This window comes from Pteronotus mesoamericanus, unplaced genomic scaffold (assembly GCF_021234165.1).
Source record: "Pteronotus mesoamericanus isolate MK-2021 breed Mesoamerican mustached bat unplaced genomic scaffold, CSHL_Meso_final scaffold_54, whole genome shotgun sequence".
Lineage (NCBI taxonomy): Eukaryota > Metazoa > Chordata > Mammalia > Chiroptera > Mormoopidae > Pteronotus > Pteronotus mesoamericanus.
In genome coordinates, this window is record NW_026555321.1 from 31,381,698 (window position 1) to 31,392,169 (window position 10,472).

Consider the following 10,472-nt stretch of genomic DNA (forward strand, 5'->3'; position numbering starts at 1 on the left):
CCCCAACAATGATCAGCAGTAGCCTTACACTGGTCTAACACTTCTGGAGATGAGTGCTCACAACATTCAGAAGTACTTACAGACAATGCTATGAGACTATGATTTCCTTTAAGCACATTTGCAACCTGCCTCTCAATAACCTCTTATCTATTAAAGTTCATCTACTTCAACTACTGAAAGTTAACCTGTCCCCCCGGAGACTTCTGCTTTCCAGACTAAATATATTCTTGACTTAGCTTTTTGTAAACATCTTTTCTTTTGTTAAAAATGAATTTTTAAACCGCCCATCATTTTACCAAGCACTTCTTGCCCTAATAAGCAGCTAGGCATGCTGACATATCATCAAAGAACAAGAAAGCAATCTCTCTCAGCTGTCCCTTTGGCAAACCTCTACAGAGCTTCCCTCTGGCTTCGAACACTGTCAAATGCCCACAGAACCCAGCAAGTGCAAGACTGGAAGAAGAGTTAGGCTTTTTCCACAGGCAAAGACAATATTAACTGAGCAGAACCAGGGAGGAGCCCCCACAGACAAAGGGAGATAAGTCATATTCCACTTACTCCCAAAACTCCATGACAGGAGAGGTGGCGTTCTGCAGAGACACATGGCTGTGGTTGCTCACGTTCAGTTTCTGGAACTCCACACATTTATCTACAGTGGAAACAAGACAACAAATGCAAGATTAACTTCTGCAAAGGCCAGATCCTGGAAAACATTCAAAGCTGATGGAGCAACCAGGCAGTTTCACCTCAACATTCTACATAAACATGCCTCGAAGAACACTGGGTGTAAAATCAATAACTTGCAAACAGTTTGAGAGGCTTGGTCTGATTCAGAACAAAGGAAAACTTTTGGGGCAGGGTACTTTTTCTATCTCATTCTCACTCAATATGCCCTATCAAACTCTTTCTTCCTGCTTTGTTCTCAAATCTCCTTTCCTTTTTTCCACTTCCCTGTCGAAAGTTTGCCCATACACTTGTTATGCTCAGTGGTCCTTGCAGTAATGGGGAGGTGGGGATAAATACGTGATTGGATGAAATGACAGCCTGCATTTGCAAAGAATCCCTAGTTTTTTGTTTTTTGCTTTGTAATTCTCTCCCTCAGTCAATCAATCCAAGAATTTACTGCGTGTCTCTTCCCATTTCAGGAAACTTGATGACCAAGGGAGATTTGAAGCTCAAGTAAAAACATCCAAGTGTTCATCCTTTATGGCCCAAATCAACTGGTATACCCCTTCTCCCTGATCTCCCTAACTTGAATTCTAAGAAAGAATTTAAAGAACTTCCAAAAGACCGCTTTTTCCAATTTCCTTTACTTTGAAGAGGAGGAATCTAAGGTTCATAAGTTTTCAAAGGACCCCCACCCATATCCTCTCCCTCTTCTACAAGTCACCAGCCAGTTAGGGGCAGAAATGGGAATCAACCCAAGCTAAGGCTCTATCTCCTTTCCCATGGTCATTGTCCAGTTGTCTGCCACCATGAGACCCATGCCTCTTTATAGCACCTCCCTGTTTACAGAGCTATCCTGGCCACCACACACTAAGCTCCCCAAGGGCAGGGCCTCCTGCACCCACTCACTTCAGAGTCCCCGTGCCCTGCACAGTGGCCAGCATGGAAACAGTATTCAGCCTCTCCATGGCACATGCAGTTAGTACAAACCCTCCAAACTACATCTGCAGTCTCCAGGGGGCAGAAAACACCTCCTATATGTGTTGTTTCACAAATCTCCAGTGTTCGCATACCTTTAGGAAAGTGCAAACCAGAGGAGGAAAAGGTTTGCAGTCCACCGGAGAAAATTCTCCCAGTTGTCTGCCTGCTTCCCACTCTGTTTGGCAAGTGCTAACCATATTCTGAATGGAGGTGATCTGTAGGGTCCACAGAGTCCTGAGAGGAGTCTGGAAACTTGATATAATAGGAAAAAGGTACGGAAGTGCCCTGTGCCTTTTTCTGGAGAGAGGAGCCTTTGGCTTTTATCACGTTCTCTAAAATTATGTTTCTCAAAGTTTTTTTTTTCCCCTAGAGTAAAAAGTTTCTCAGACACCCAAGTTTGACAAGGTATTTTTATTAATATGATCATTAAACATGTACAAATAAAAAATTAGTTGTAAAGCCTTTGACTTATAGTATTCATACAACTATAAAACTGGAATTAAATTTACCAATTAAATACCAACTAAACTACAGACACAATACAATTCAAGCTGATAGCACAAAGTGGGTGTGTAAGATAATGTCATTTTGTAAATTAAATGGATTTCAACAGAAAAATGGACTGACAGGTAGAAGGCAGAGTCTATTGGGTTTGGCTTGCCTGTTCTTTAATATGCTATTTGAAACTTTAACACAACTTTTTTTCTGTTCACACTTTTGCAAAACCTTTATTCCTACTGTAACTTCACTTAGTACTAATGTACCATTTATGAATAAAATCTCTCTGCTTTTTCCCTTGCCTGTCATCATCCTATTTACCAAGAACACATCTTCGACTGTAAATATACACAAATCAAGTACTAAGATGACTGTTCTCAGTTATAAGATGGTTGTGCAGATGATCCAGAACATGTGCATATTTTTAAGGTATTGTCAAAATAAATATACACAATAAAATTATCATGGAGAGCTCACAGGCCTCCAAGAATAAGCCCTTCAATTTTAGTTTGATAAGCATCTGTAGGAGTTCTCTGGCCAAAGAAAGGTTATGAACCAGTGCCCTAAAAAAAAAAAAAAAAAAAGAACTACTACCCTTCACAACAGCATGGATAGAACTAGAGAGTATAGTGAAGTGAAATAAGCCAGGGGGCGAAAGACAAATACCATATGATCTCACCTATAAGCGGAATGTAACCAACAAAACAAAGATGTGAGGAAAATAAGACCAGCAACACTGAAAAAAAAAGAAAAAAGAAAAGAAACCAACAGAGACAAGAGGGAAGGAGGGAGGGGTGGGCGGAGAAAAGAAAGGGAAGGGACAAGCCAAGGAACATATAGCAAGGACTCATGGACAAACCCAAAGTGGGGAAGGATTGAGGGAGGGAGGGGGGAAAGGGGGTAGGGAAAAGTTGTAGGGGGAAGGCGGAGACAAATGTATTTGAAAAAATAAATTAAAAAAATAAAAAATAATAAACAAAAAAAAGAAAGGGTCTTATTGAACATTGTAACAGGTAGAATTATTATTTGTCAAGTGACTAAATTTGACAAATATTACCGTAGACTTACTATGTGTAAGGAGTCCATGTTATGTGTTAGGAGTCCATGCTACTAAAATTAATTTAGTTATGTTATCTAACTTGTTTTGATGTTGCAATAAAAAAATGCAATCCTATTTTTTCTCATATTTTAAAGAGACACAATAAAAATACTTTTCATAAAAAAAAAGAAAAAGAAAAAAAGAGACAGTGAAACCTCCACAAAATGCAATAGGCAAGAGAACAGAGCAAAGTTTCTACCTATGCATGGCTAGAAACTAGCATGGCTAGAAACTTGTTCATAGAACTTTCTAGGCCTAATGTCTGCTGTTCCTTCTGCTGGTGACCAACATATCACCCAATCTTATAGTAGCTCAGCCTTCAGGATGACAGGCCATTTTCAGGGACAACCTAACCACATGGATGATGAATAGCTTGAAGTATGTCTGCCAATTTCAGTCAAAAGGCAGTGGGTGCTGGAGCGCTGCTGAGAAGGGCTATGAGGCCAAGACTAGACTCAAAAGGAAAGAGTTCTGCAATCAATTAGTGATGTCTGCTCTAAGCACGGCAGCCATAGATAGTTGGTACATATTTGCTTTCTCTGCATTATACTCAGTTCTGATCAGATGACAAACTGAAAAGCAAATAGTATATTAGAATCTAAAGTAATCTAAAAAGTTATTCATTCAAGCAGTACAGTGGCGTGGTGAATTCAAATATCTACCTTGGTTGGACAGGTAAAGTAAATGAGCAGAGTGGACTGGGTGAGGACTGTGTGGCCGCTTCTCTGCCGCAGCCATTGCTGCCAAGCAAGAATGTGGGAACATGGGTCTGGTGTTGCCAAATACTTTCAATTTTTCAAGAGAAACTGGAAATCTGGTTTTTCATGTGAAGTTTTCTGTTTTTCAATTTGGGCAACTGAATATATTGTTGATATTTGCTGGTCACTGACCTAAAGCCTAATTAGCCTCCTGTTTGCAACCCCTGAGCCAATCTAACTCTTTCATTTATGAAGGAGAATCCAAATACCTCGAGAGACATGGCTGAAATTGGAGTCTGAACCCCTCATACTGCAACTGTTCCCCAAAAGACTCAGTCTCTATATTTGGCAAAGTGAGGAAAAAGCATCATCATCACCTACCCATATCAATTCCTGGACCAGGGCTCAGCTCAGTCTTCAGGGCTGCAACCCACAGAATGGACACATACCTAGTACAAAACTGACCTCCAGTTTCAGTGAAATGTGGGTTACATGGAGAAGCTAGAGGCCAGCATTGGCCTCTAGGACAAAGACACACTCTCAATTCCAGAGAAACCCTCTCTGGGGACCATACCTGTGTTCCACTCATGTCCACAGGTGGCCCAGGGGAGCTCAGTGGTGAAGCAGTTGCTCAGGTAGAAAATGGCCCACGCCAAGATGATAATGTAGTACACATTTAGATGGGCCTCGATCACCTGTGTTGCATAGCCAATGCCTGAAAGAACAAGGGAGCAATGCAAATATCTGTCCACCTTTATAAACAGCTTCAGCTACTCTCCATACCCTGACATCACCCAGGCATCATTTTATTTTCTGATTAACTCAATCTTACCTTCAAATAAAGGGCAAACTTTTCTCCAACATGTAATGCCACCTTCACTCGTGAATTGTCCCAGAGCTGTCTCCAGGAAAAAAACAGGAATTCCACAACAAATAAAAAACACCACATAGGGAATCAGGAATGCCCCTGCAAGAATGTAAAATAAGGAAATGAGGTTAAAATTGCCCCTCTCCATTTTATGTTCAGCACAAAATGATAAGTACCTAATACAGGCAAGACAAATGTTATCTAAGCTGGAGTTCAGGTTGCTGCAATAAGGACCAGAATCAGAAAATGTGGCCCTGGGTCTGTGCCCTCTGCTACCTACTACCATGAGTAATCAACCTCACATCCCCCTGCCTCAACTTCTTCTGTGTGGGGTTTTGCCTAATATCTGCACTGCTTGTCTCATAAAATTATTGTGTGGATAAGATGATAATGTAAAAGAAAGTATTTTATTTGCTTCTTTTATTTCTACAGTTCATCCTCTAGCACAGGTGAAATTCATTCCCTCTCTGAATGTTGCATCCTTCTTTTTTATTCAAAAGTAACTTCAAAAGGCTAGGTGAGGGGACGCCTTCTTATTTACTGTGGAAGTGATCTGCAAAATATATTTTTTCATAAAGAAAAACATTCTTAAGGAGGTCTGCAATGAACAATATCAGATCCCGATATCTGAGGCCCAGGCATGAAGTTGAGTTATAAGGAGTTTGCAGCAAGAATCTATGCAGAAAGCCTGGCTTTGGATCAACTTGAGAAAAGACCACCATAAGCCTTAGTATTCCTGTCTTGAAACACAATACCCACTGCCTGTGCCTTTTTTGTGAAACAAATTAAATAACTGAGGTGACCATGTGCTATTACAACCAGAAAGGGATTTTTCCAAATCCCTCATTCTCCTTCTATCTAATAACAAAGCATGAAAACACATGCCATTCTCCACTATCTGATCTCACAAGTGAAGGCTGTAGCTAAAATTGCTTTTTGCTAAATGAAGTCTCTAACTGCAGGGTCAATTGCAACAATTTTGATCAATCCTGATAGTAGACCTGTATCTACTAGGTTTTGAAAGGTTTTTAGATTTGCTGGGCAAGACACTATTTTTAAAGTTTCACATTGGGAAAGAAATACCTTAAACTACTATTGGGATCTATAAGTAGAGCTATGTGGATATTTTTTTAAGAGGTAAACCATTGATAACCAGATACCCCAACTATATTAGAAGGCAAAAAGTGTATGAAAGAGGATAAAAGGGTCTGTTTGCTGCATTTAAACTAAGTAATTAAAACAAGCTGCAGCAGCTTCCCTAATATACTGTAATTTACTTGTGAATCTTCTAACAGAGGTGTCCAACCAGCTATGAATGTGGCCCAACAAAAAATCATAAATTTACTTAAAACATTATGAGATTTTTTTGTGATTACGTAATGCAATGTATTTGATGTGTGGCCCAAGACAACTCTTCTTCTTCCAATGAGTCCCGGGGACACTAAAAGGTTGGACACCCCTGCTAGAACCTAACAAATGACATTTTTTAAAAGCTTTTTGGTCTATGTATCCATGAAGCCAGTAATCCTTAAGGTAACTAGCTCAATTAAACCAAGATATCTGTGTACCCAACAGAGACTCTTGGCATGTTTAAAAAAAAAAAGACTCATTTTAAAACTTTACTTACTACACATTTTTTAATTTGTGGCAGACTTTATCATTAACTCAACTCACCTTGTTTCTGCTTTTAGGAATGTTTTCAGTTTTGGCATAAAAATTTCCTACACAAGAAATTATACTAAAACAATTTTTGTCTGGTGCTATCCTAAAGGGTTTCCACAGGTTTCTACGCAGACATGGCAGCTTATGAAAGCTGAATCTGCGAAGAGAGGTGGAATTCATAACTGAGTGCAGGGTACATTCAGGGTCCCCGAGTCCGCTCCCTCTCTGCCTGCTGCCAAGCCACCAACACCAGTGGCCACTTCACTACCAGTGTAGAGCAGGCTTGGAGCAGCCAGTACCTTCAGTATGAATGTCTCCAAAGAAAGGGTTCAGGCCAAGCAGTGCCATTCATGCTCTCCTTGCAGCTACTCACACAGGAAGTCCTGCTCCATGCAGCCTAACAGCATGGTCCCTGCCAGCCAACTCTAAGCTACCTTCACTGAGGTCTGGGGATCTGCTGCCGGGAGGCAGGGGGGCGGAAAGGGCAGAGAAAGAGCAAGACAGGGAGGAATACATAGATAAAGGATTTTCCTTGGGGAAACTATGCCACCCTGTTAGGTTTTACAAGGTCCCTTGCCTTGGACCTGCTGGCTGTTCTCATGATAATGACAGGTGGCGGTTCCTAAAATCTGGAATCCATTCTTTAAACCAAGAGATTTGAAGATTCATTGCTGCAAACTTACTTGAATATTTTGTCACTACAAAGGATCATCTCATTGCCCTCCTTTCTGTGGCTCCTGCCCCCAGTCTCTAAGCATCTTCTAAACATTTAATCAATGTTGTTATTTGTCGCAGATGATTGTGAGACCAGTAACAAAAAGCTGCTTGGTGCCAATTTTTCAACCAGAGAGACCTGAAAAAAGGTCCTAGAAAGGGCCTTAAGGGCAAATGAAAGACTGGACAGAAAATCAAACAGCAGTGCCTAAACAAAAAGTTCTCCCTGTTGTTGGTCTAATCCCAACTTAAAACAAGGCCTTTGGTGTCACAATGCCATTTTTATCACTTATTGAGTGGCTTCTCTGACCCTTACATTCCTCATCTGCAAAATGGGTAAGATGACTCTATAAGGATGCAATAGGCTGCTCAGTACAGAGCCTGGCATTTCAGGAAGCGCTCAAAATCCAGCCCCTTTTCTTCATGGAGGTTTTCCAGTTAGGAAAGCTGAGGTTCAAGGGGACTGTCTCCTGCCCCTCAAAGCAGTGCAGGTCACAAATGAAGCGGGTCCTAGTCTGGTCAACCGAGAGCTGACGCACCTACTGGACCAGTCCTCACGTGCCAGCAGGCGGCATATTTAGGTGCGAAGAGCACGTGCGCATGCGCAATGAGAAAGTGAGCCTCACCCGGGTAAGCTCAGGCGCCAGGTGGCGGGGAGCGGGAATTCTCCTTAAGGTCCCGCTACACACAGGTGCGGGAGGGGTGTCGCGCTCACCCCTAGCTTCCTCGCCTTCAATGGGCTGGTTTTCCCTCCCTGCATCCTCCCCAGTGCTGCCGGCCGGCTGACTCACCTCCTCCGTTCTTGTAACACAGGTAAGGGAAGCGCCACACATTACCAAGCCCGATAATCTCCCCGGCCACGCTCAGCACGAACTCCACCTTGTTGTTCCAGTGGCCGCGCTCGTGGACTGCCTTGTCGCGCTTGTCGCGGGGGTCGCGCGCGGTCGCCGGGCCCCCGCTGTCCCCCGGCGCCTCAGACTCCCGCGTCTCCTCAGCTGCCTTCCCGTTACCCAGAGGCAGCGCCTTCTCCGTCGTCATGGCCGCGCTGGCTGCCTCGTGCGCCGGGCCGACTCTACGCCGCCGCCCCGGGCGGGCTGGCTTTTCAGGAGGCGAGAGCAGGCGGGAGGAGGAGGCAGTGGGTGGAGCTGAGGGGCCGGCCCGGCCCGGTGCAGAGACGGGACGCGGCAATGCGGCCCGGCCCTCAGGGTGCCCACGCCGCCTCAGCTGGGCTCGGCCCGGGAGCCTGCAAGCACCTCACGCGCGCCGAGAGTGTTGCGCGCGCCGAGCACCTTCCAGCGCCTTGCGCGCACTGAGCACTTCGCGAGCCCTTCTCCTTCGTTGTCCTTCCCGCTGCCCTGTTAGGACAAGAGTGCCCATTCAGGCCTAGGCTGGGTTCCTTCGCCAAGCCTCGAAGGTCCACCATCTCTGTAACCTCCAAACTCCAGGGCCACGGTTGCTCATCTCTGACGAGAGAAGTGGGCTCTAGACCGGAATTCTCTGACTTTAACCTGCATACCAAGCACTGGTCTTGTAAAACTGCAGTACCTGAACTAGAGGGTTAGGCTGGGCTGGCTGGGCTGGAGCTTCTGCACTTCTAACAAGCGCCCAGGCCCTGCGGATGCTACTGGTCAAGGAACCACAGGTGGAGGGAAAAGGAAGTAAATGAACTCTTGGTTTCTTCCCAGTTCTCGGGGACTGTGAGCACCGCCCCCTCGCCCGTCGGCACCCCCCCGCCCCGCCCCCCGCCCAGGGCAGGGACACCTTTCGATCTTGTTCATCCTGGTGCCCACTTCTCTAAACATGTTAGTCAGGACAGCGTGGAAGTTAAGCACTCCTGTCAGGACGCATGCAAATCTACGTAGAATCCCGTGCTCCACCTATCTTGGTTGTGAGCAGTCATCTGACCACTCGGTGCCTCTGTTTTTGATCTGCCTTTCCTATGGAGTGAGAAATGCTTATAACTATTTAGTATTTTGGAAGTGCTCAGTGAACATAGCAATTATTAATACTATCATACAATGTGTAGTCACACACATATGAGTACACTATTTTATGCTGGTCTCCCCACTCAATTGTAATGATATATGGGTGGGGTAAAAGTAGGTTTACAGTTATGAGTACATTAAAAAGAGTTTATTCTTGTATTATTATTTATTAATTATTGCATTATTTCCCATACAAACAACTATAAACATACTTTTGCCCCGCCCTGTACATCATTTTGTTTATTATAATAGCCACAGAGTCTAGAATAAGACCTAGCACATAGTAGGTGCTCAGTAAATATTTGTGAAAGAGAGAAATAGGAAGGAAGGAAGAGAAGGAGGGGAGGAAGGGAGAAAGAAGAAAAGGAAAAGAACGTCAGATCTGCAAGGGGCCACAGAGATAATCAGATCCACCTCCGTCATTTCACAGCCTTTGAGCAGTCCAGCCAAGTGAGCTCTCGCCAAGCCACCCACTGTGCTCTCCATCCATCCCTTGGAGCTCCCTCTGGGACTGCATCATGGAAAGCCTCCCTGTCTTGTAGATTTCAGCCTTTCCTTTCATTCTGGCTTACAACTGCTCAAGTCTCTCCCCACCTCTATACCCCCAGCAAACCCTTCTGCTACCATCTTCCCCTTTCAGGTCTCCTTCCTCCTCTCCCTCTACTATCATATTTCTTGAAAGAGTAAGTTTACATGCTGCCAGCCCTGTCTTCACTTCCCACTCATTCTTCAGCCCACAGCAATCTGGCACCCACCCCCACCACTTCTCTGAAAATGCTGTCTGTGAAGTCCCAGAAGTCTTCTTAATTTGGCAAATCCTATAGTTCCTTGTCCATCCCCATCCTACCTGACCTCTAGGTATTGTAACATTCTGCAGTGTTATTCCCTCCTTTCTTTCTTAAAATTCACACTTGCATGATTTCCTTGACACTGCCTGCCTCAGCTGCAGTTCCTCCTCCTGCTTCTCTGGTCTTCTTCTCTCATAAATTTGTTCTTCCTTATGACTTCAGCCACCCAACTAAGTGCTGGTGGCTCCAAAACCTATATCCCTGTGTGCTGTCCAGCGTGTGTTCAAAAGCAACAATCCTGCAGAGTGTTAGGGTGAGAATAAACTGAATTCAGGTAGTTGTAGGTTCAGATCCAGGCCCTGCCCCTCACAGTGTTAGCTCTCACTTTAAGCCCCTCCTCTTCCAAGTGGGGTGGGTATGAGGGCTGAAAGCCATGGGTGCAGTAGGTGCTCTGTGAACAGTAGCTATTATTTTTATTGTGATGATGGTGATGGTGATGTCATTCCCTTACTT

General features: G+C 44.2%; 1 protein-coding gene across 1 annotated transcript in view; it reads right to left on the reverse strand.

The window, feature by feature from the left end:
• The window catches only part of SLC6A11 (solute carrier family 6 member 11), a 121,252-nt gene extending 113,007 nt beyond the window's left edge, over nucleotides 1–8,245 (reverse strand). Inside the window, exons 1-4 of the mRNA XM_054595889.1 lie at nucleotides 7,978–8,245; nucleotides 4,775–4,909; nucleotides 4,517–4,657; nucleotides 559–649 (exon numbers count right to left, since the gene is read on the reverse strand). Of these exons, the coding sequence (XP_054451864.1) occupies nucleotides 559–649; nucleotides 4,517–4,657; nucleotides 4,775–4,909; nucleotides 7,978–8,224 (614 nt within the window). The 5' untranslated portion in view covers nucleotides 8,225–8,245. The remainder of the gene's footprint in view (nucleotides 1–558; nucleotides 650–4,516; nucleotides 4,658–4,774; nucleotides 4,910–7,977) is intronic.
• Between the last annotated feature and the right edge of the window lie 2,227 nt (nucleotides 8,246–10,472).